The sequence below is a fragment of the Oryctolagus cuniculus genome, chromosome 4 (assembly GCF_964237555.1).
Source record: "Oryctolagus cuniculus chromosome 4, mOryCun1.1, whole genome shotgun sequence".
Classification (NCBI taxonomy): domain Eukaryota; kingdom Metazoa; phylum Chordata; class Mammalia; order Lagomorpha; family Leporidae; genus Oryctolagus; species Oryctolagus cuniculus.
In genome coordinates, this window is record NC_091435.1 from 147808517 (window position 1) to 147833490 (window position 24974).

The 24974-nt window shown below is 42.7% G+C and overlaps 1 protein-coding gene across 5 annotated transcripts in view; it reads left to right on the forward strand.

The window, feature by feature from the left end:
• NPHP3 (nephrocystin 3) overlaps window positions 1-24484 on the forward strand; it is a 45124-nt gene extending 20640 nt beyond the window's left edge. For 3 of the 5 annotated variants that reach the window (XM_008266202.4, XM_070072810.1, XM_051858998.2), the window contains 19 exons: window positions 1684-1857; window positions 4446-4549; window positions 5500-5614; window positions 5850-5993; window positions 6463-6560; window positions 7546-7648; window positions 7995-8077; window positions 9347-9485; window positions 11653-11817; window positions 13335-13429; window positions 13851-13973; window positions 15471-15660; window positions 15802-16043; window positions 17131-17206; window positions 18542-18669; window positions 19811-20051; window positions 22130-22255; window positions 22813-22928; window positions 23476-24484. In XM_008266202.4, coding sequence (XP_008264424.2) covers window positions 1684-1857; window positions 4446-4549; window positions 5500-5614; window positions 5850-5993; window positions 6463-6560; window positions 7546-7648; window positions 7995-8077; window positions 9347-9485; window positions 11653-11817; window positions 13335-13429; window positions 13851-13973; window positions 15471-15660; window positions 15802-16043; window positions 17131-17206; window positions 18542-18669; window positions 19811-20051; window positions 22130-22255; window positions 22813-22928; window positions 23476-23656 — 2643 coding nt within the window. In that variant the 3' untranslated portion in view covers window positions 23657-24484. The remainder of the gene's footprint in view (window positions 1-1683; window positions 1858-4445; window positions 4550-5499; window positions 5615-5849; window positions 5994-6462; window positions 6561-7545; window positions 7649-7994; window positions 8078-9346; window positions 9486-11652; window positions 11818-13334; window positions 13430-13850; window positions 13974-15470; window positions 15661-15801; window positions 16044-17130; window positions 17207-18541; window positions 18670-19810; window positions 20052-22129; window positions 22256-22812; window positions 22929-23475) is intronic. The other 2 variants (XM_070072809.1, XM_070072811.1) reach the window with 2 other exon arrangements.
• The last annotated feature ends 490 nt before the right edge of the window (window positions 24485-24974 follow it).

The window sequence follows — 24974 nt, forward strand, 5'->3', positions numbered from 1 at the left end:
TTGCAGATGATATGATTCTTTACTTAGGGGATCCAAAGAACTCTACTGCCCTGTAGTATGTCCTGAAATCTGGTCTTGTGATGCCTCCGGCTTTGTTTTTATTGTACAAGATTGCTTTAGCTATTCGAGGTCTCCTGTGCTTCCAAAGTAGCAGGATATAAAATCAATGCACAAAAATCAACAGCCTTTGTATGCACAGGCAATGCCACGGCTGAGAAAGAACTTCTAAGATCCCATTCACAATAGCTACAAAAACAATCAAATACCTTGGAATAAACTTAACCAAGGACGTTAAAGATCTCTGCGATGAGAATTACAAAATCTTAAAGAAAGAACTAGAAGAGGATACCAAAAAATGGAAAAATCTTCCACGCTCATGGATTGGAAGAATCAATATCATCAAAATGTCCATTCTCCCAAAACCAGTTTAAGATTGTTTTCTATAAAGTTGAGGGTTTTCTGGAGAAAATCACTGGCTTGTTTCTTGGAAAGCCTGGTTGTTGTGGTGGGAGCCCGTCCTGTGCCACAGTGTGTCTTTCTTGCCCGTCTGTCTCAAGGACACTGTGGTCCTTCAGTGGCTTCTAGGTTTAAGATGTGTTACACAGCTACTCGTTAAAAAATAAGCGTTTGGGGAGAATATTTGCTTTCCTCGATCAAAGGCTCCTCAGATTCTGTGTGTGCTCTGGATTCTCAGATGTTAGAAAAGTGCTTACATTTTCCACCCACGTCATTCCTAGTAGCACAGAGGGTGGAACGCATCCAGCAGGATGAAGACCTGGGCCGGGAAGGGTGTAGAGCTGGAAGTCTCTCGGAGGCCTCATGTATTATCTTTAGAATGTATGTGGGGTATATATTCTACTTGAGAGTATGATGTATTTGGTCTTAATATAAAAACTCATTGAAAAGTATGTATCAGCAAAAATGTGATAATGCTAAAAAGAAAAATGACGCCTCCATCTTTAAGTAACATGAGCACAGTAGGAAGATGTATTGGGGTTGGCCTATGTTGCCTCTACCACCTGACACTTCCCCCCAGGAACCAGAGACCCTCTGTGGATGAGGAGTGAAGGAGGTGATTACTTTTCCTGATGAACTTGCATAAAATACATGGAGGCTTATTCTTGGAGAAAAAAAAGTGAGCCCAAAACATAGTGCTACGAGTTCTGTCTAGTGTAGAGGTGGTTGTTATCAATTTTGATTTTAACAATCTTTGAATTTTAAGACCAAGATAAATAATTTAGTAGAAAGAAGGGCAGCAAGTGAAAGTGAACATATGAACCATTGTTGACGCTTGAAGAACAACATATTTTCAGGATCAAATGTGAAGCCTAGATGTGACTGCAAAGATGCTTGATATCAAGAATCCCTGTTTTAGTAAATTCCTACACTGTAGTGTGTTTCTAAGGCCTTAACAAACCTTTAAAACTATTGTCAGCCAGATTTAACTAAAGATACTGCGTAATATTTCTCAGGGAACAAATCCTGTGGGAGTCAAATACCTCTAACTATTTTTAATAAACAGATATCTTTGTTTTCATTAATTTTTTTCCTTGTAAATTAGTGTTTGTTTTTGTGCTTATTGACTCGTTCTTGTAGGTATAACAGTAGGCGCACACAGAGCCTGTGTGCCAAGCCCAGCTACAAGGTCTTTCTGTTCATTCACATGTTTGCTCTTGCATTCAGGACATCTTAGGCCTTGAGAACACAGACCTGGAGTGTAAGGATTTGGGCAATGAAGAGTCCATTCCAGAAAAAGACGACTTTGGTGATGTTCTGTGGGACATACATGATGAGCAAGAACAAATGGAAGCCTTCCAGCAAGCTTCTAATTCTGCCCACGAGTTGGGATTTGAGAAAGTAAGCGTTTGGAGCATTGCTGCAGTAAAGATGAGTCACTACCCAAAGACTGTGTCATGATTCTATCTTTACCAGGTTTATAATTGTGTTACTGTCTGCTCTCGTAGCTTGGTGATCCGTGTTGACATGTGCTTAGGTTTGTATTGTATGAAACATGTGAGATTCAAATGTTCTTCTGACATTTTTAGTGCTGTTTTGAGATTTTTAGTTACAATTTGGGATTTTTCAACTATATGTTTATTTTGCCATCATCTGTGGCTTGCTCTGAAGGATTGGGATAGCTTGGTGACTTGCTAAGGCTTTCTGTTCTTCCAATTCTTTTTTTTTTTTTTAAAGATTTATTTATTTATTTGAAAGTCATTGTTACACAGAGAGAGAAGGCGAGGCAGAGAGAGAGAGGTCCTCCATCTGCTGGCTCACTCCCCTATTGGCCGCAGTGGCCAGAGTTGGGCTGATCTGAAGTTAGGAGCCAGGAGCTTCTTCTGGATCTCCCATGTGGGTGCAAAGGCTTAAGGACTTGGGCCATCTTCTACTGCTTTCCCAGGCCACAGCAGAGGGCTGAATTGGAAGTGGAACAGCCGGGACTCGAACTGGTACCCACCTGGGATGCTGGCACTGCAAGTGGTGGCTTCACCTGCTATGCCACAGTGTTGGCCCCTGTTTTTCCAGTTCTTAACAGAGTAAAAATGTCAAACATGAAGAAAACAAAGCACAGTTTGTGCAATAGCTGGATCAGTTCTTTATTGATCCCATCGGCATTTTAAATATCTAGACAAATTAGCAGAACTTGAAGTATAGAAAGAAATTTAAGTTTTAAAAAAACTTGATATTATTTAAAAATTAATGTAAGAACCAGTATTTTAAAGAATAGTACTGTGGGGGGCCAGCACTGTGGTGTAGCAGGTAAAGCCGCTACCTGCAGTGCCAGCATCCCATATGGGCGTGGGTTTGAGTCCCGGCTGCTCAACTTCCAACTCAACTCTCTGCTTTGGCCTGGGAAAGCAGTGGAAGATGGCCCAAGTCTTTGAGCCCCTGTATCCACATGGGAGACTGGGAAGAAGCTCCTGGCTCCTGGCTTTGGATTGGCGCAGCTCTAGCCATTGAGACCATTTGGGGAGTGAACCAGCAGATGGAAGACCTCTCTGTTTCTCTCTCTCTCTCTCTCTCTCTCTTTCCCTCTGCCTCTCTGTGTAACTCAAATAAATAATCTTAAAAAATCAATTAAAAAATAGTACTGGGGCTAACATTAGTAGTGTTTTAATAGAACATTTATGATTTAGACCATGTGTACTGATTCTGACATTTTCTAATCGGACTTTGATGAAGTTACTTGACCACTATAAACTTTGATTTCCTTGTCTATAAAATGAGAATATTAATATCTACCTCATAAAGTTGTTAGAAGAACTAAACCAGATAATGATTTGACATAGTACCTGGTATATGGTAAATTAGTCATTATTTTAAGAGAGATGTTGTTATTTTATAAAAGAAGAAGATGTGTTTCAGGTTATGGTTTACTTGTGCCCAAACAGTAGGTTGCAAATCTGAGACTTGAACCTTTGTCCTCCGGCTCCAAATCCTGTGCTTTGTCTTCTGAGCAAGGGGTCTTGGAAGCCATGGTTCTGTAAGTGGGCTTTGTGTGGGGGCCATGATTAGTTGTTAGGATTTAGGAGGTCATAAATCATTAAAGCCCATCCCTTGTTCCTCTAGAAGCATCTTTGAGTTCTTTGGGAAAATATTCTGTGTTCAGATATAAGAAGAAAACAAATTGAAAACCTATTCCAAGTAATCATTTATTGTAGTTGCTGGAGAATTTTACCACCCTAAAGCTCTCCGCAAACTGCCTGTTATGAGTTTCGTTTTACTGCCTCACTAGCTGTTGTTCAGACCACTGGCGCACTTGGTAAACATCCCAGCTGTCAAGATTCCTTGGGAGACTCTTCAATAAGTGCTATGATACTTTGATTTTCTGAGTATATTTTCATATCTCAACCAGTTTTATGTGTCTGGAGAAAGCCCGGGAGATATGGGTTCTTGGGCTTCACAAAGAACTTAACTTGATTTCAGAAAGACCTCAGGCAGCCTGTCCTAAGCTGATCCTATGGGGCGGGTTGGAAGAGCCACAGCCCCAGTGGCAACCTGTTCTTGTTGAGAACTGTTCTCAGCAATCCCTGGAAACTGAGGTGGTCTCTAAGGCCAAAGACCCTTCTGCTGGCAGGATTTTGAGGCTGCCTGCCGGAACCCTTGAGGCCTTCTGTGGAGTCGGAGCCCTCCCTGCAGCATCCTGCTGAACGTCTGAATGTTCAGACCCCAGGGCATCTGTTGGAGCGGCTGTCCAGTACCATCCATTTCCAGCAGTACAGGGTGTAGAAGAAATGGGGGCCCATTCTTAGTCGACTGCTTCAGGCCTATGTCACCAACCATAGAAGTAGCAGTCATGAAGCTGCCGTGGACCGAAAGTGGGTTCGTTTTTCTCATGCAGCTTTTCTCTAGTGTTTTTAGAGTTTAAGCGGAAGTTGATTCTCTTTAGTAGTATTCTTAGAGGCATGTGTTTCCTCACAATTCAAATTCATTTTTATTTTTAGTATTACCAACGCCTTAATGATTTAGTGGCAGCACCAGCCCCAATCCCACCCCTTCTGGTGTCTGGAGGCCCTGGTTCTGGAAAGTCCCTTCTTTTATCAAAGTGGTATGTATGATGCGGTGCAGTTCAGTCATTCTTGTCATATTTGTTGAATTCCTAAAGTCACTCAGCAAAATGTATTGGTTGTCCACCTTCCTGCATGGCCTGTACTAGACATTAAAAAAAGTATGGAGAAATAAAATGATAGGCGCATGCCCTGAAGTGTGTAGAATTTTAGAGTGTTACAAGATGCAGAGAAAGAAAGGATCAGGTAGTACGAGCATTCACGATTATATACAAACATCCCATAGGGCTGTGGGAGGGCTAAGTAGGGGGGTGGCTAGTGTGGAACTGCATTAGATGGAGTTTAGAGGGATGTGCCTTTATTTCATTATTTGGCTTCATCTTAAAATTATATTGGGATTTTAAATATTTGGAACAAAACAAAAGCACATCAAAATTAAGGATTACATTCACTGTGAATGTAATCTAGTCTTTAAATAATGGACTAAGGTTCATATAAGCTAATACACTTTTTTGTTGTATTTTTTAAAAATAAGACAAGAATATTTTCATTATTATTTACATTGAGGAGTTAGCATAGATAGCTTCCTTTTTATTGCCCTTTTATTTACAATTATGTGTAGAAAATTTTTTGTAAGATTTATTTTATTCGAAAAGCAGAGTTAGGGAGAGTCGAGAGAGAGAGAGAGAGAGAGAGAGATATCTTTCATCTGCTGGTTCACTGTTTACTCCACTCCCCAAATGGCCACGTGGCCAGGGCTGGTCCAGGTCTCCCACTTGGGTGCAGGGGCCCAAGTTGTTTTTGTTTTTGTTTTTGCCAGAGTGTCTTGGCTTTCCATGCCTGAAATACTCTCATGGGCTTTTCAGCCAGATCAGAATGACTTTAGGGCTGATTCTGAGGCCAGAGTGCTGTTTAGGAGAGACTGAATTTTTTTGCTGTTGACAGAAAGGCGTTTCCTTGGCTTTGTAAGAGTCCTGCCCTTCTCTTTCAGGATTCAGTTACAACAGAAGAATTCCCCTACCACACTGATCCTGTCTCATTTTGTGGGGAGGCCCATGTCCACCAGCGCAGAATCTTCCTTGATTATTAAACGACTCACTCTGAAGGTGTAGTACGCCATCTTTTGGGATTCTCTGGAGATTATGTAGATTCAGAAATTGTTGGGATAAACCAGTTGTCAGTATTACCCACTTGTTTGGGTTTTCCAGAAGATGGAAATTAATACCTGGTACACTCAGTCTTCTTGGTGACTCAGTTTTAGTGTGGAAAGTAGGGATGGAAGCACTTCCCACGAGCTGTGATAAAATGTGACGACTTCAGTTACACATTCACATCTTGTAGTTGATGCAGCACTCTTGGTCAGTATCTGCGATTACGCTGGATCCTGCTAAGCTTCTGGAAGAATTCCCACGTTGGTTAGAAAAACTCTCTGCTCGTCATCAAGGCAGCATCATCATCATCATTGATTCTATAGATCAAGTTCAGGTATTGACTTTTAACCTATTGACACCTGACAAAGAGACAGCATTATCAATAGTGGCTCTGGCGGGCGGTTAAATGACATGTTTACGAGAGGAAATTGGTGGTGTTTCTTTTGTTTCCACTTAATTTTCAGGGAAGACACAGCAGATTTTAAAGAATGTACCTTATGCCAGCAGACACACATACCTTATGGGGAAAGACTAACTGAATTTACGCAATTAGCAAACACTTTGTTTTGAAGTATTTTGGGGGCCTTCAAATTGCTGTAACTGTCAAGAATTCAAATCTGATTATAATGTCTTACCACTTGTTCTTAAAATTCTTAAAATTACAAGATAAGTCATCCAAAAATGAGATGTTAGCCCTTAATAAAAGATACATCATGAGAATTTCATTTTATTTGGGGAGCTATTCTTGGGTCGTTTTGAAATACTTTGATTAATAGATTGAATTTTGTTTTTATATTTTTAAGCAAGTTGAAAAACACATGAAATGGCTGATAGATCCTCTGCCAGTGAATGTGAGAGTAATTGTTTCTGTGAATGTAGAAACCTGCCCTCCAGCATGGAGGTATGACACCAGCTTTCCTTCTTTCAGATTTCGGAAATGATTCAAGTGCAGATGAGGAAAGGCTTTTGATATGTTGCTGTGTTTTTCAAGGAAGTGGCAGGGAGGGTCGGGAGATGGGGACCAACTCAAGAACGAGATGCAGCCTGTAGGATTTGGTGCAAGGTTAGCTCTGGGATATGCAGGAAAAGGAGAAAGCTGGAAGGTTGCCTGAGTTTCCAGCTTGAAGAAATTAAGGAAATTATGGTTTCTTGAACTGAAGTAAGAAACACAAAGGCAGGCATGGTGGGGTGGGGGAAGGGAAGTGAGTTTTGGGGCATCATTAATTTGAGGTGGCTGCAAGTAACGCAGTCTAGTGGGCAGTCAGATTGGAGTGAGCGAAGTAGGGAGCTGGCTGAGCTGAGAAGAAATAGACTAGACACAGGTTATCTTGGAATGCATGGTCCTTTTACCAGTCCCCACAAAAGCAGGGTGGTGGTTCCACCCGGAGGGCAGTGTCTCTCAACTGGTTTTGCCCCTGTAAGGAGGCTTTTTAAACATTTTCTTCTACTCCTTCCTCCTGAGGAATTTTACTGGGCATATAAACAGATATGTGTATATGTGCTTTATGTATTTTATCACTCTCCTGAGAAACCGTTTTCACTCTTCTGTGAAGAAAGCATTGTAGTAATCATTGGGGGCCAAGCCTGTGTCTTGTACCGTGCTTCATAGGCACTACACCTGCGTGCAGTTTTACTAATAGTATAGAACACAAAGGAACCGAGTAATGCATATGCTGTTCACACTTTGTTGTGAATTGATTTCTGAAAATAATTTGCATTAGATTGAATGAAATAAATGATTAGTATAATTAACACATTAATTTTTACTTATTTTATAAAGGCAGTTATTAAAAGATGTTCAGTCCTGTGATGGGTTTTAACTTGTGGGTAGATTACGATTCTTAATATATTGTTAGAACTTCATTTTTCTTTTCTTTCCATGAAAGGTTGTGGCCAACACTTCATCTTGATCCTTTAAATCCAAAAGATGCAAAATCTATTATAATTGCAGAATGCCACTCTGTAGACATTAAATTGAATAAAGAGCAGGTAAGGTGGTTTTAACTCTTTCACTCCGTAACTTCCTATAAAACACCTTACGAGGCTTACAATTCAACATTGGAGTTCTGTTATTTGATAAATGCATTCTCTTGTAATCTGACACCACATAAAGAAGCAATAACAGATTGGGGGTCTCAGTTTACAGTGTAGCATCAGGCAGGACATTTGGAGTGGGACTGCGTGTGTCTGCAGTAGGAAGGCTGTGGTAGCTGCAGAGCCGTGGCTGCCTTGTGTGGTGGCACTAGTAAGATGGCGGGAGCAGTGTTGTTTCTGCTGGAATGTTTATGGCTGACTTGGTAGTCACGCCATAGTGGCTTTTTGCATTTGTGTGCAGGAGAAGCAGCTGGAACGACACTGTCGTTCGGCTACAACCTGCAATGCCCTTTATGTCACGCTCTTCGGCAAAATGGTCGCACGGTAAGTATCGCATGTTTTGTTTGCTGCGACATTGAGAACTGATCATTGCAACCGCCTCCTGGGCCTCTCTGATTCTGTTCTAATAGTGATACTAACATTCTGTGACAATGTGATTGACAGCCGAAGGTGGAGTAGGCTGTGAATTACCAGAACCTGTGGATAGATTTGTCCAACTTTCATCACAACTTTTTCCTGTGGGGGTTGCAAGAGAACATCTCCATCCTCACACGGGGCCCACCTGTGAGCCCTCTTTATCACCTGTAGGGTCCCCTAGTACAAGGGAAGTGAAGCAGACCCCGAGGCCTGAGAGTGTTGGTAGGTAGGTATGTAGGTGGGCTGGTTTTTTTTTTTGTTTGTTTCTGTCCTCAAGTCCTAGTAAACTTTGTATCATATCTTGTGTTTAAGGTGTCCTTTAGAAATCTGTATTAGAATATCCATTAGAAATAAGCAGTTTAGAGAGTGTCACACCTTTTATATCTTCATTTTCTTTTTGGTATTCATCACAATAAATGGTTGTCATAGCACAACTCTTTGATTTCCAGACACTGAATCTAATACCCTTGTCTTGTAATTGCATGTTCTCCTCTGGAGCACCAAATTTGAAATGAAAAAAAAAAAAAAAAAAAAAAAAAAAAAACCACAAACTTTTAGAACTTTGAACTGCCCCTGGTATTGCCACTGTGAGAACTGGCAGTGTGTCTGGCCCTGGGATTAGTTGTAGATTGAGTGCAGTTAAGGAGTGCGTCATTCCCCATGCATTTCATAGTATGTATTGAATGTATTTTAAGGGGCACCAGGGACCCTTTTTTATTTGTTTCTCTTTATATGTCTTTGTGGTTAAAAAAAGAAACTGCTGGTAAATACTTTGTGATGTTTAAAAACAATCCTGTTCAGTGTTTTCTGAGTTCTGACCCTATACAGCTTTGATTTGCATGGCTAACTAACAGTGCTGCTTACTCCCCTGCTTCTGGGATGTCCAGGGTTTGCCTCTGGATGATGAGAGCCAGGTCTTCATCATTTTTATGTTACATAATGCAAAATACTTGCCTGACAGTCTTGATGTGCATTTATTGAATTGAATTAAATTGTATACTAAAACCAATGCAGTGACTCCAGCAGCTCCCTAAAGCTACCGTTTTCCTGTATCGTGTTTTCTTGAATTCCTGTGGTCAGTTGCAGTACTTAGGTAGAGATGACATTGTTTTATCCCCAATTTTTCACAGATGTTGGCAGTTTATAAGAAATTAAATATATTCTCAATTCCAACAGTGCTGGGAAGGCAGGGAATTTAGATAAAACCCTTCACCAGTGTTTCCAGTGTCAAGATACTGCTTCGTTGTACAGGCTTGTTCTGCACTCCATCTGGGAGTCCATGGCAAATGATGGGGATAAGGAACTAATGAAACAGGTAACGTGTAATTGACATATGAAAGGAAGATCAGTTTGTCTTGCTTGTCCTTATGAGTAAATTGAAGGAAATAAAATTCTTTAAATCTTTAAGAATGTTCAGTAATGCTAGCAACCATTGTGTTCTTGTGGAAGATTGTGTTTTCATGATTATGAATGTGCTTTATTAGCTTTTCATACATATTGGTTATCCTAGTTTGCTCCTGTATGAATTGTAGGTTCTCGTCCTTCACCCCTTAAAAAAATTTATATTTTCATTTTTGTTGAAAGGCAGAAACAGAGACAAAAGAGAGGTCTTCCATCTGCTGGTTTACTCAGCTAAGGCTGGGCCAAGCCAAAGCCAGGAGCCCAGAACTCAGTCAAGGTCTTCCATGTAGGTGGCAGAGATCCACATACTTCCCATCACCTGCTGCCTGCCAGGATGGGCGTTAGGGAAAGCTGGATGGGAAGCAGAGCAGCCAGGACTTGAAATAGGTACTGCTATACGGATGCAGCTGTCCCAACTGAGGACTTAACCATTGCACCGAACACTTGCCCTCCCCCTTCTCAACCTATTTTTAAGAAAGGTTGTCCTTTCTTACTGATCTATTATTAAATATTCTGCATACTGAACACAGATGCCTTGTTAGAGAGTTTGCACATAAATATCTTTGTCCTGTTTCTTTTGACTGTATGATGTCATTCAAAGTTTTATTTTGATAAAATTCTACTTATCACCAATTTTTTCATGGTTTACACCTGTTGTATCTTAAAAAAAAATCTCTTGCTCTCATATAAGTGTTCCTGTGTGATTATGCGCAAGTTCCCTCAAAAAATTTACAGTCTTGTTCTTGGTGTCTTAAGTCCCTAACTCATGGTGATTGATTTTATTATGTAAGGATGGAATCTGCTATTTTTAATCTTTTGTCATGTGGCTAGCTGTTCTTGACTAAATGGTACATCTTTGCTGCTGCCTTGCAGTGCTGCCTGACAAATACCAAGCTCATGTATAAGTATGTGTCTGTTGCCTGTTCTTTGCCTATACCACACTGTCTTAGCCACTAGAGCTTTAAAGTAAGTTTTGACATTTGGCTGGGAAAGTCTCCTTTAATCTTCACAATTTTTTTGGTTCATTCTCCATATTATTTTTAGAATGGACTCCACATGTGTCCTGGTAACCCACTTCGGAATGTTAGTTGGAATTATGTTGAATTTAGAGATTAAAGTGGGGAGATTTATTGTGTGTCTTCCCCTTTGAGGAAAGCTAAATGACTGTCCATCTTCCTTAATATCCTTCAATAATGCTTTATCTTTTTATCCATAAATTTCATGCATATCTGTTATTAATATTAGTTTCTAAATACTTTATAATTAAAATACCATTTTAATTATTAATGTAGTCAACTTTGATATTTGACAGTTTAAAACCGATCCAATTTTATGTTGATTTCTCAGCTTGGTGGTTCCTGGGGTCCTGACTCCTTATTTCACCCCCAGGCCACAGCCTGCTCCTATCCTTTCTGTGTCTGCGGGTCACATTTGCCTCAGGGGTCCTGCTGTTGGCCAGTGTTGTTCCTTCCCCTCTCCTCTGGGGACTTCGGGCTCACCTCCCATCCTACTGTGGGTGTGAATGCCTAAGCCCATAAGTTCCTGGAAATGCTGCCTGTCCTCTCTCTCCAAGGCACAGCAAGCAGCTCCAGCTGGTGGCTCTGTTTCCTGTTTGTGTTTGGCACCTCAAGGACTTTTTCTTTGTTTTGTGGGCTATTTTTAGACTTGTTCTTTTCTGTTTTATATGACAGTAGGATGAGTGTTTTCTTCCACTGTCTTCCCAGAATTAGGATTCTGTCATTAAAACTGCATAAACAATACATTTAATGGAGTTTAATTTTTAATGAGCTCTATACAAATATTGTGTTTGGTGCACTAGATTTTGTATATACATTATCCTATTCTTGATTAATGCCTTTTTTGGTAGTGTGTTTTATTGTAAGAAATTTGTTTCTTGATTTATTAAATTGAATTATAAATAAATTTAGGCAAAATGTTAATAGGCTTATGGAAGATTAAAAATTATGGAAATTTCAGTTAGTTATAGAGGTGTTTGTATGGTGACTATTATTTTGCCTCTCTGAATTTCAGTTAGTTACGAGGAGTTTTTATGGTGACTGTTACTTTGCTTCTCTGCCTAGATTCTCTGCCTCATCAATGTTAGTCACAATGGTGTGAGTGAATCAGAGCTGATGGAACTCTACCCTGAATTATCCTGGGCTGTCTTGACCTCTCTTATTCACAGTTTATACAAAATGTGTTTGTTAACTTATGGTTGTGGCTTGCTCAGGTTTCAGAATCTACAGGTAACTGTTATTTTAAGCATCTTCTAATAAGATTTTGTGCTTAATGAATATCAGCATATCACTATGTTATCCTGTACTATTGTAGGTTAAATGTTTCAGTTATAAGCCAGCACTGAAGTCTGCTATTTGGCATTACAGTTTTTTGGGGGTGTTTTTATTTGGGTTAGGTGTAACTTGTGGCTACTGTTATGCTGATTCCTGTGAGAGGTGGTTTCTACCAAGTGAATAAGATCTCAGATGTGCTGTACAACATCATCCCCATGGTTACCAGTGCTTAGACATTCCCTAACAGGGTGGGGCTCCTGTTTAGTGGTTTTACTGTAATACGACAGTTTTAAATCGAAAATGAGAAAGGGTTGTTTCCTTCGTTTCTTTCTGGAAGAGAATGTTCTTTTTGGTTCATGTTTCTGTGACGTGCTGATGTTACACACGTGTTAAGAGCATGGACTCTAGAAGCGCGGCCTCCTCCTCTCAATCCCTGGCTCTTCAGAGCTTAACAGCTCTCTTGCCGTGCACGGGTCCTGCTGTCCTGCTCCCGGGCAGACTGGCCCGCCTCACTCAGACCCTGAGAGCACCCAGGGAGCTGGTGCTGGGCCCCAGTGAGGGCCTGAGAGCACCCAGGGAGCTGGTGCTGGGTCCCAGTGAGGCCCTGAGAGCACCCAGGGAACTGGTGCTGGATCCCAGTGAGGGCCTGAGAGCACCCAGGGAGCTGGTGCTGGGTCCCAGTGAGGGCCTAAGAGCACCCAGGGAGCTGGCGCTGGGTCTGGGTGAGGCCCTGAGAGCACCCAGGGAGGTGGTGCTGGGTCCCAGTGAGGGCCTGAGAGCACCCAGGGAGCTGGTGCTGGGTCCCAGTGAGGCCCTGAGAGTACCCAGGGAGCTGGTGCTGGGCCCAGTGAGGCCCCGAGAGCACCCAGGGAGGTGGTGCTGGGTCCCAGTGAGGGCCTAAGAGCACCCAGGGAGCTGGTGCTGGGTCCCAGTGAGGGCCAGGTCTGGGTGGGGCCCTGAGAGCACCCAGGGAGCTGGTGCTGGGTCCCAGTGAGGGCCTGAGAGTACCCAGGGAGCTGGTGCTGGGTCTGGGTGAGGCCCTGAGAGCGCCCAGGGAGCTGGTGCTGGGTCTGGGTGAGGCCCTGAGAGCGCCCAGGGAGCTGGTGCTGGGTCTGGGTGAGGCACTCAGCATCTACGTGTGTGCTGCATCCGTAAACAAGATGTGTTTGTGATTTCACAGGCTCACCTTTCTCTGTTGTGTATTGCTTTGACTTGGTAACTTTTCACCTTACGTTTCTGAGATCTTAAATGTAGTAATGAAAACTTTGAATTAAAATGTGTTTTGAGTTATTAAATAATAGTAGGAAATTTTATTTTAAATCAGCTTATCACATAAAGATATCTTGAATTTAAAAGTATCCTGTGATTTCTATTCTACAACTGTAAAATTGAAGTAATGATGCATTCTTTTCACACTCACTGTGAGGTACATGGTGACGTGCATAAAGTAGAATGCATGTCTTTCTCCCTAGGCCTGGGAAACGGTGAGGCTGGAGTACCTGGAAGGGCCCACGCTTACTTCTTCATATAGGCAGAAGCTGATCAACTACTTCACCTTGCAGCTCAGGTAATGCAGATGTCCCCATAGTGTCTTTTGTGCTCCCCACACTTTTGTGTCCTTGTCTCTCTTTCTTAAACCTTAAGGTATAAAACTTCATTACTATAAATAGCTCTGCCAATTCTGTTAACATCAAGACAAGATGATCTTATAAGTCTTTTAATACACTTCAGTGACATCAATGCCGGATCATTTTATTTTATTCTAACTAAACAGTTTAAAATACATGTGCTTGTATTTGGGTCCATTGTGGGGTTTCTTAGTTTTTAGGGCAATACCTTTGGAGTTTGTTTAGTTAATGGTCCTGAATGTTGTGGAACTTGTTTTCATGGTTAGATTGGTAGAGGTTGGGGTGGTGTTCTGCCTCTCTCGTAGAGTGGCAGAGGCGCGCCCGGTGTGTTCCCTCCTTGAGCCGCCCTCTCCCCCGCAGTCAGGACAGGGTCACCTGGAGAAGTGCGGATGAGCTCCTGTGGCTTCTTCAGCAGCAGGGGAATAAGCAGCAGTTACACGATGGCCTGCTCAACCTCCTCGTGTCTCAGAATCTTTATAAGAGGTAAGAAACTTCTCCCAGGATGTCTTCCCAGGGGAGTCCATCCGCTCTCAGTGGGCGTGAACTGCACACAGCATGGGGGAGATGTGCGGGCTGCGGGGAGAGCTGCTGCTTCCAGAGGGAAGCGTGGGGCACCGCTGCTTCCTGGAGTCAGAGCCTCAGGGAGTGGAGACCAGTTTATGACTTCTTGCGTTAAGCAGGTGGAGCTTGAGCCTCTTGATTTAAGCGGCAGAGGCGGTTGATGTCTGCCTCCTGGGGCTGTCAGTGTCTCGGGTGTAGCTGTCAGATCTCACTCTCGCTCCACATAGAATCTGACTGGAGATGAACTTCACCCTGATGCGTGGGGGTTGTAATTCTTCCTGTTTCTTGTGGTTGGTTTGGGTTTGTCCGTGACAGAAACTTCTTTTTGTGAGCCAAGCTTGTGACCTACTAAGCATCACGAAGATGTGATCTGCCTTGCTTAGAGATTTCTGGGGAAATGGCTACATAATTTTAATTTCCTGAGTGAGCTCTCTCAGGGCCTGCTGCACCTCTTAAATTATTTCTGATGTCCACTCCAGTTTTTCGTGATGCCTTTCTTTAGCAGCTTCATTTACCAGCTTTCTTTACCAGATTCATTCTTTACCAGCTCGCCCATCCACCCACAAGTGAAGAAGCTTCTTGCCATTTAGTTCCTTGATGAAAATAGAGTAGACACTCCAGTAGTTTCTGATTTCCATCATTTAAGATAATTCTGGCGGTGGGATTGTCACCGCCAGAGGCTAGCTTGCTTCAATGCCATCTCCACGACACAGTAAGGAATTACAGATCCGAGAGATGAAAGGAGGAACAGTAGAGCAAACGTTTATTAAAGGGTGTTCCAAGGGAGGAGTGGGCCACTGCAGAGAGCCCAGGGCCACCCTTTCTGATTTGGGGTTTTTCTCCCTAAAGTGTGAAGGGCGTTGCCTGGCGCTGTGGCCTTGGTGCTCATGACGGACATTTGTGATGGACCTCTGGGAGAGGCGTATACTGTGGATTCCCTGTGTATGTGGCAGAGAGCTCCCATGTGGTCAGGATACTTGAAGCACAAAGTGAAACTCAGAGTGTGTGGTGTTGAGGGGGGATCTCGAGGGCCCTCCCCGGTCACTCAGTTGTCAGTATATTGTGAAATACCTAGAGAGGAATCAGATGCCTTTCCTTTGGTGAGAAACCATGATGACAACAGCGACAGCAGCCAACACCGTGGTGCCATCATCTGCTGTAGTAACAGCCGTGGCGTGTAGTGCCGGTGTCCCCGCTTCTGTGCCCGAGTGTGGTGTGGTGTAAGACGTCAGATCCCTGCTGGAGAGTGTGCAGCTAGGAAGTGCTGGAGCTCAGATGCCTGGCAGTCTGTCTCCCCTCACCATACTGTAGTCCCCTCCTGATAAATTGTCAGTAACTTGCTATGAATTCTGCCATTTTCATTCTACAGAGGACGTTTAAGTTAGTTTTTCATTAAATTGCTGTCATGTCTGGACACAGAGGACACTTTGCTGAGTTGCTGAGTTATTGGCAGTTTGTTGGCAAAGACAAAAGCGCGATGGCAGCAGAATACTTTGAGTCATTGAAGCGGTATGAGAAAAACTGTGATGGCGAGGAGAACATGATTTGCTTAGCTGATCTTTATGAAACCCTGGGGCGGTTTCTCAAGGACCTAGGCCTCCTCAGCCAGGTAAGTGGAAGTCAGGAGACAGGGTGGGCTTTTACTAGCTGCTCATCCCCCTTCCCAGGAGGTAATGCCGCTTGCCTGTGTCATGCTGAGAGCTGTACAGCACTTCCCTAACTTTCATTGGCCTTTCCCCTGTCTCCCCAGGCTGTAGTACCTCTGCAGAGGTCTCTAGAAATTCGCGAAACAGCTTTAGATCCAGATCACCCGAGAGTAGCTCAGTCCCTTCACCAACTAGCAAGTGTGTATGTGCAGTGGAAGAAGTTTGGCAATGCAGAGCAGCTGTACAAACAGGCCCTGGAAATCTCGGAAAACGCCTATGGTGCAGACCATCCACGCACTGCCCGGGAACTTGAGGCACTTGCGACTTTGTACCAGAAACAGAATAAGTAAGATGTAGATGAGTAGTCCTCTGGCTTTCTGCGGCGGGGTTACAGGTTGTTAATGTACAGATGTGGGAAGCATTGCTTTGTGGCTGTGTACTTTTCCTTATCCTGTACATCAGGTTCAAATAGTATTTCTTGGTCAGAATCTTGGTGAGGTTGAGAAAATCATGACTGCGAGATTCATATCTAAAGATGCACAAAGGGTAGAGCGTGGACTTTGGAGTCTGTGGTCTTGGGTTGAGTTCTGGCTCACTCACCAGCATGGAGAATTGCACGCATCTCCAACATGGGGTCAACACTGCTGAGAGGCCACATCCGTTTCATGGACAAGGTTTCATGGGAACACAGCCACATGTTTGTTTCTATTAGCTGCTGTTGCTTCTGTGCTCCAGGGTCGGGGTCCCTGAGGTGCAGCACAAAGCCCGGGATACTGCCCAGCCCCTCACAGAGACTGTGCTGACCCTTTGTGTCAGAGCCTCTAGGGCTGACAGGCACTGGGTGGCACCTGGCCCCTCACAGAGGCTGTGTTGACCCTTTGTGTCCAGGCTTCTCGGGTGACAGGTGCTGGGTAGCACCCGGCCCCTCACAGACTGTGCTGACCCTTCCTGTCAGAGCCTCTTGGGGTGACAGGCTCTGGGTGGCACCTCTTCCCCCGAGAAATTGTTTCCTTGGTGCCATGATTGATCCTAATGCATGTTATAATTTTTTAATTTCTTGTTTTATTCAAGTTTTCAGCAAATTTCACATTTGTATTTAGCTAAAAGTTAGCCTGTACAGAGAGAGGTGCTATATACTAAACTAAAATTGTGGATTTTCATTGTTAGGTTGGCCTGTAGAGACTCAAAATTAATTAAATCAGTTAAAAGAAATTATTCAGCTACTCCGAGAACTAGATTTATTTATTGTTTGTCAAATTTTGTTTTATGAAGGTTTTCATTAAATTTTTAATTACATTTGACTGCCACTTGTAGAATAATGCTATAAGTAAAAGGTTTTATTCTATGTAAGCACCATTTTCATTTCACTGAGGTATGCTTATCTTGTGATTATTTACATATTGTTTGACTTAATATACTTTTTTCTTTTTAAGATATGAACAAGCTGAACATTTTAGGAAAAAATCCTTTAAAATTCGTCAGAAAGCTACAAGGAGAAAAGGCAACCTGGTAATGAGAGATTGCTTTTTTTTGTTTGTTTTTTGTAAGATTTATTTAATTACTTGAAAGGCAGAGTGACAGAGTGAGAGAAAGAGACAGATAGATCTTCTACCCATTGGTTCACCCCACATATGGCTGCAACAGCCAGGACTGGGCCAGGCCGAAGCCAGGAACTTGGACCTCCATCCGGGTCTCCTAGATGGGTGGCAGGGGTGCAAGTGTGATCCTTCAAAGCTAGGATCAGAGGTAGCATCCAGTATGGGATACCAGCATCAGAGGTGATGGCTTCACCTGCTGAACCTCAATTCTGGCCCCTGTGTTACGTTTGAACCAAGGAGAAAAAGAGCATCCTCTGAATATCCTAAGTGTATAAACTTTGCATGATTAAGAGCTTTAAATTCTAAAGTGACCTCTAGGAAAATACTAATTAATAGTTTTTATTTATAATACATCTCTAAATAAAATTATAAGAAGTTTAACTTGGACTTTTAAAATGTGGAACTATAAAGTTCGTTTGAAGGTTAGCCTGTGGATGATAGAATTTAAAGCTATTTCAGTCTTTTATGTAAAGGGTTAGAAAAGGGAATAAAAGGGATTGACATGCTGAATTCCTATGAAGAAATTCTCCTTGAGCATAAAAAATTATTTTCATGTTTCTAAATTACTGATCAAATCTAAATGTAGCATATTTGTGTATTTTTTTTTTTTTTTTGACAGGCAGAGTGGACAGTGAGAGAGAGAGACAGAGAGAAAGGTCTTCCTTTGCCGTTGGTTCACCCTCCAATGGCCGCCGTGGCCGGCGCACTGCGGCCAGCGCACTGCACTGATTGATGGCAGGAGCCAGGTGCTTCTCCTGGTCTCCCATGGGGTGCAGGGCCCAAGCACTTGGGCTATCCTCCACTGCACTCCCTGGCCACAGCAGAGAGCTGGCCTGGAAGAAGGGCAACCGGGACTAGAACCCGGTGTGCCGGCGCTGCTAGGCGGAGGATTAGCCTATTGAGCCGCGGCGCCGGCCGCATACTTGTGTATTTTAACTTAGAATGCTGCTTGTATTTCTAAGACCCTAATGAGTGCTTAGCAGTGGGGTTGGTAATTATCTGCAAGTGAATTGTTCCTAATTGTTTTGAAGCACTTTGAAATATACTGTGCTGAAATATCTCAGTCATTTTCATGAAATAGTGTTTAGTAAGAGTTACTGATACACATTGATTCAATGTGATTCTTAAAAGAATTGTCATCTAGAATTAGAGGGAGTGAAAGGAGGATGTTTTGAGGCCCCAAGACGGTATTTCAGGACTGAGGCGGCACCCGCTCAGGTGGTGTCCATCTTTGTGTTTGCTGCAGTATGGATTCGCCCTTTTGCGTAGGCGGGCCCTGCAGCTGGAAGAGTTGACTCTGGGTAAGGACACGCCTGATAATGCGCGGACCCTCAATGAACTGGGTGTGCTGTACTATCTACAGAACAACCTGGAGTGAGTACCATGGTGTTAACAATGAAAATAAGTACCTAATGATGCCATGCTGTCTTATGTTTCCATCAAGTCTGAAAGCCAAGAAAAAAGTTGGCTAAAAAAAAAGCTACATTTCATGTATGAGGGATCGTAGCATTTTTCCTGCCATTTCCTATTATTTTTTAAGGTATTATTTATTTATTTGAGAGGCAGAGTTATAGACACAGAGAGGGAGAGACAGAAAGGTCTTCCATCCACTGGTTCACTCCCCAGATGGCTGCAACAGCTAGAGATGAGCCGATTCAAAGCCAGGAGCCAGGAGCTTCTTCCGGGTCTCCCATGTGGGTGCAAGGGCCCAAGCACTTGGGCCATCTTCCACTGCTTTCCCAGACCACAGCAGGGAGCTGGATTGGAAGAGGAGCAGCAGGGACACAAGCCGGCATGCCTGTATGGGATGCCGGCACTGGTGCTGCAGTGTTGGCCCATCCTGCTATTTCCTTTAACATTATTTCTGAACTAGGAAGTTACTCTGTAGCCTCCCTTCCATGGCATATGTATTTGTGAAGGATGAACCTATGTACTTACTGCACATGAGACCCTGGAGAAGAAACCTGGGATTAATGGAGAATGAAGAAAAATGTAGATGGTTGCCATGTAGATGGTTGCCAGTTTTACTCATCATTTTACTTGGTTATATACGATTCACATAGCATTCATACTTCCATTTTATAAAAATATTTTTGGATTTTAGGTGACAGAAAAATACAACATTTGAAACTTTGGATGTCAGTAAAGAGTAATTGATATTTAGTTCACAGAGGGCAGGTTTATTAAAAATTAGTACAAACTCTAAAGGGAGGAAGAGTGAAGAGCAAGTCCTTTTATTTGACTTAGGTTTAAGAATGTTAAAGGTATAAACAGTTTGTTTTGGAAAACATTTGTCTTTTAGGAGAAGAGAATCAAAGCAGTCATCCTGATATTTTGTCCCTCTAAGCCTCAGGAACACAAAGGTGGGGGCATGGTGCAGGGGATGCAGAGATGAGTTTGAGCTGAATTCATTTTAACAGGGGTCTAAGAATAAGAGATTTCATTTTGTACTTAACTAGAGCTTCAGATTGTAGCGTGCAGAAAGGTTTAACCTGCTGCGGGGTTCCGTCCCTAGGACAGCTGACCAGTTTCTGAAGCGGTCCTTGGAAATGCGGGAGCGCATTCTAGGGCCGGATCACCCTGACTGCGCCCAGTCCCTCAATAACTTGGCGGCTCTGTGCAATGAAAAGAAACAGTATGAGAAGGCGGAGGAGCTTTACGAGAGGGCGCTGGACATCCGGAGGCGAGCGCTGGCTCCTGACCACCCTTCTCTGGCCTACACCGTGAAGCATCTTGCAATCTTGTATAAAAAAATGGTAAGTGAGCCTTGCATGCTCATGTGTTTTTTTTTTTTTTAAAAATTTATTTATTTATTTTAAAGAGTTACACAGGAGAAGGAAAGACAGAGAGGTAGAGACAGAGAGAGAGGTCTTCTATCCTGTAGTTCACCCCCTAGCTGGCTGCAACAGCTGGAGCTGTACTGATCCAGAACCAGGAGCCAAGAGCCAGGAGCTTCTTCTGGGTCTCCCATGTGGGTGCAGGGGCCCAAGGACTTGGGCCATCTTCTACTGCTTTCCCAGGCCATAGCAGAGAGCTGGATGGGAAGTGGAGCAGCCGGGACTCAAACTGGCACTCATATGGTATGCCGGCACTGCAGGCAGTGGCTTTATCTACTAGGCCACAGCACCAGCTCCGCTCATGTGTTATTTTATAATAAGCCAGCAAGTTCGATGTCTTCTGAAGGATAGATGTCTTTTATATGAACCTTCAAATTGTAGTGATTTATTTTTTAACATATAATTGAGTAGAACATTTCAAGAAACTATTTGAGGCTTAATGAAGACATTGGTTTAGTTTTGTTAAAATACATTCCAAATACAAGTGTGTTCATCAGCATCCTAGTTTAATCTTCCTGCATTTCAATTCTACAGTCCCACTGCTATTATGTTTGTTGTGAAAGCAACCACAAATGTAACAAGTCACACAGTGCCAGTGCTCTGGGAGGTGTCTTTTTAGTTGATTAAATGAGCATTTTTTTTGTGTCTTGACTTTGCCTACAATTAAATGCAACCATTCTTTGCCATGGGAGGGAAGTCTGGAAATTTTTTATCTGCCCTGCAACACAATGCCTGAGAAGTCTGCTGCATGTGGGGGACCCTTGCTGGCTGTCCCTCACTGAAGTTGTTATAGTAAGGATACACTGTTGCTGTTTCTCCCAAACTTTCAAGTAAAGGGAAATAATTTGGAAAATCTGGAAGGAACTTGGTTGGAAATCAGTTTGTAGTTTCATGCCATCTTGTATATATGTGTATGTGTATATATATATATTTGTGTGTGTATGTATATATATATATATGTATATGGGTTTTATTTATTTGAGAGGTAGAGTTACAGAGAGAGAGAGGGAGAACCATCCCCTGGTTCACTCCACAAATGGCTGCAATGTCCAAAGCTGGGCAATCTGAAGCCAGGAGCCAGGAGCTTCTTCTGGGTCTCCCAGGCAGGTGCAAGGGGCCAAGCACTTGGGCCATCTTCCAATGCTTTCCCAGGCCGTTAAGTAGCGAGCTGGAACAGAAGAGGAGCAGCCAGGACTGGTGCCCGTATGGGATGCCAGTGCTACAGGTGGAGGATTAGCTTACTGAGCTATAGCACCTGCCCCTTTGATGCCATCTTGCAGTAGCAAATTTACTCTAATTGGCATATACAGAAACAGTGAGTACTGATAGGTGATCCTAAAGGGCTTTGCACATTATCAAAGAATGTGTTTCTATAATCACTGTCACTTTACCTACAGTTGTACTAGATTGTCACTTATCTGTCGCTCCCCCTCTTCGTGGAGGAACGACACAGGACCCTGCGTTGTTCTTTCGTCTGCTCGGCCCTCCCCGGGTTTGCTGCTGGTTCTTCCCGGGTTGGCTACCGTCCCTTCCACCTCCGTGGAAGGGCGGTTCCCCCTGCCACATTCCCCACTTCCGCAGGGGAGCGGCACACCGCCGGCCGGCTCTCTCGGGGGCTGCACAGGTGTTCCCCTTAGATGTTCCCCTTAGATGTTCCTGGTGCATGCCGTCTCTCTCCTCCTTTATAGTCCTCTTCCACCAATCCCAACTCTGCTACCCACACGCCGAGTACGCTGCTCTCCTCCAATCAGGAGCAGGTCCTGCAGCTTGTCAAGTTGGTGAGAGGCAGCTGGGTAGAAGCTGTTGCCTCCTCTCCCAGCGCCATATTGTGGGAGAGCAGATGCATAGAATAAGTCTTAATTCCAGTAACTTAGTCTAGTCCGAGTTGCTCCCCACACTTATCTATAAACTTTTTCCCACAAAATTATTTTGAATGTAAAATTCTATTTATTAGAAAAGCTCTGATCACTAGTATTGATTATATTTTGTTTTTATAGGGAAAACTGGACAAAGCAGTACCTTTGTATGAATTGGCTGTTGAAATTCGACAGAAATCTTTTGGTCCAAAGCACCCTAGTGTAGCCACTGCCTTGGTGAACTTAGCAGTTCTTTACAGCCAAATGGTAAGTCCCCACGTTGTAACTGCATAAATGAATGCCTTTAAGGCATAAAATATAGCTGTGAGGTAGGCGTAGCACAGTACAAATTGATTACAGATGAGTACTAATGCCTCCTTTTTTATTACTTGGATAAATTTTCAAAGTTATAGTAGTAAGGTGGTCAGTCCCTCTGGGTGTAAAACACCAACTGGTTGGTTCAGAACATAGGCTTACTTTTTTTAAGTTCCAGAGATTCCCTCTTCTCTGTCTTTAAGCCTGTATAGCATTTGCCTGTTACTGAATGAGACTGTGTAGTACCCATTGTGTAAGAATTAGGTTTGTGCTTATTTTATTGGGTTAAAGTTAAACACTTACCAAGCCAGACTTAAAACAGGCTTCTAACTTTATGTTGCTTTTCTCATTTTTATTATTCATAACTTAATGTTTATTTGTATCCTTTAGGAGGCTGTTAACATTTTAAATGTGCTTGCCAACGTAGGTTGGCCAGCTAAGTGTAGGATATGCTAATACTAACCTTAGAAACTCAGTGTGTTAAATGAGTATTACTTTTTCTTAATAAGAAAAGACACAAGGAAGCCTTGCCATTATACGAAAGAGCATTAAAGATCTATGAAGATAGCTTGGGTCGGATGCATCCTCGAGTTGGAGAAACATTAAAAAATTTAGCTGTGCTTAGGTAAGAATTCTTTACGTTCCTCCTGCAGCCTGATGCATTAAAAAGAGTCTTAACTCATCAGCACAAATATTTATTGCTGGGCCTGTTTTTTTCCTGGAGGGAGGAAGGCATTTTTTGCTGATCTCCTCTGATTCTAAAGCAGTCTATGGGAGCGAAACGAGGGCTGCATGATGTAGGTTTGCAGCAGCACCTGTCACAGCAGATAGCAAAGGATGAGATTTGTAGCTAACTGGCTTTGGGGTGATCTGAGCAATTTGCTGTCCTCAGGGCATTATTTGTTGAGTTTTGTGTTTGCTTTTGTCTTGGGATCCACTCCCACTGCATCCATTACAACATGGTCATCTTCCTGGTGTGCATGAGACACTGGGGTGTCACACTGTGCAGGGAGAAGTTTTTGAGAAATCCATTTTATTGGTCTGCCCCAGTGAACACACTGGGAAAACGGGACATGGAGCCGTTACCACAGCTTGTCTTTCTTTATCTCATAAGGGCATTTAAAATTGTTAAAGGGGTCACAGTTTCATTTTAAATTGTTTCCTTCTCAAAGCTATGAAGAAGGGGATTTCGAAAAAGCTGCTGAGCTATACAAACGGGCTATGGAAATAAAAGAAGCAGAAACATCACTCTTGGGTGGAAAAGCTCCTTCGCGACATTCGTCGAGTGGAGACACCTTCAGCTTAAAAACGGCTCACTCGCCTCATGGTTTCATCCATCAAGGCCAGAAGTAACGGCAGAACTCACAGCCCTTTGCACATGTAACGTAGGATGAAAACAACATTCAGCACATTGGAAAACAAAAATGTCAACAGTATTTATTTGTGCTAATGACTTTATATGAAATTGCACGGGACTCTGTTAAGCGTGAGTTGGGCTTGTGTCTGACTTCCCTACTGTGTGAGATCCAAGGATGCAGATGCTAGCCCTGCATGCTGACCAGCAGTGAGTATGAGGCCTGCATCTCTTGCTGCGCAGTTACACACAGAGTCAGAATCCTGCACGGCTCCTCAAGCTCCCTTAGCCATGTCTTTGTTTCTCAGCAGTAGTCTGACACAATTCTCTACCTCAAAGAGTTTCAAGGATTTAAAGAGATAATGTTTAGGAAGATATGAATTGTTTTCAGTGAAATAAATTGCTCATAGCATTTGGGATTACTTTTTTTTTTTTTTTTTTATTCTGTCAACAGATGAAGATCAACTGCTTTCTGTGCTCATTGTGCATGCATTGGCTCAACCCCACAGACAACAGCCATACCAGGGCAGGCTCTGTAGATTTGAGCTGTCCCAAAATATGGACCTAACATTCTCCTCTGCTCTCATAAGTGGCCTAAATCTGTCTCCTTTACCTCAAACTCAAATTAGTCTGGTACTTTTATATTGAAAGCTAAATATTTTTTACAGTTGTATAAGTATTGCCACAGTTTGGATACTGTTTTATACCTTTTATATTATTTATACATAAAATCAATGTTAATATGTGTAAGATTTCAACATGTATTATAAAGATGAAAGATGTAATAACTATACTTTGCTATTTAAAATAAAGTACAATTCCAAGTTCTCTGTTCCCCACTCTGGTTTATAAAAGGTTATATTTTGCATAATTATTTAAGAAATACTCTGAACAAAATAAGAGGTAAATGGTTTTAATAACCCCTAAATAGTTTGTCCCACTTGAAGAACTCTGTAGGGTTTTGGTTAATATTCACAGAGTGATGCCCAGACCACATCACCACCACCTGGGGCTTATGAAAAATCCAGACTCTCAGGGTTGTCTCCAGCCCTGCTAATCAGCATGTGCATCTTAGCCAGGTTCTCAGGGGATTCATATGCTTGTGAAGCAATGGCCTAATTCTGAGCATGACAGTGGTAAGTTAGGCAGGATCTTGAAAAAAAATGAGCACCCTGCTTATCCTTTTTGAGAGAAGTTCAAGAGGAAAAAAACCTAAAAAGATAAAATAGGAACATATTTTCTTTACTACTTAAAAACATCTAGTAGGACTGTAAGTCGATTACCAAAGTTGAATGACTTGTCAACTATAACTCATCT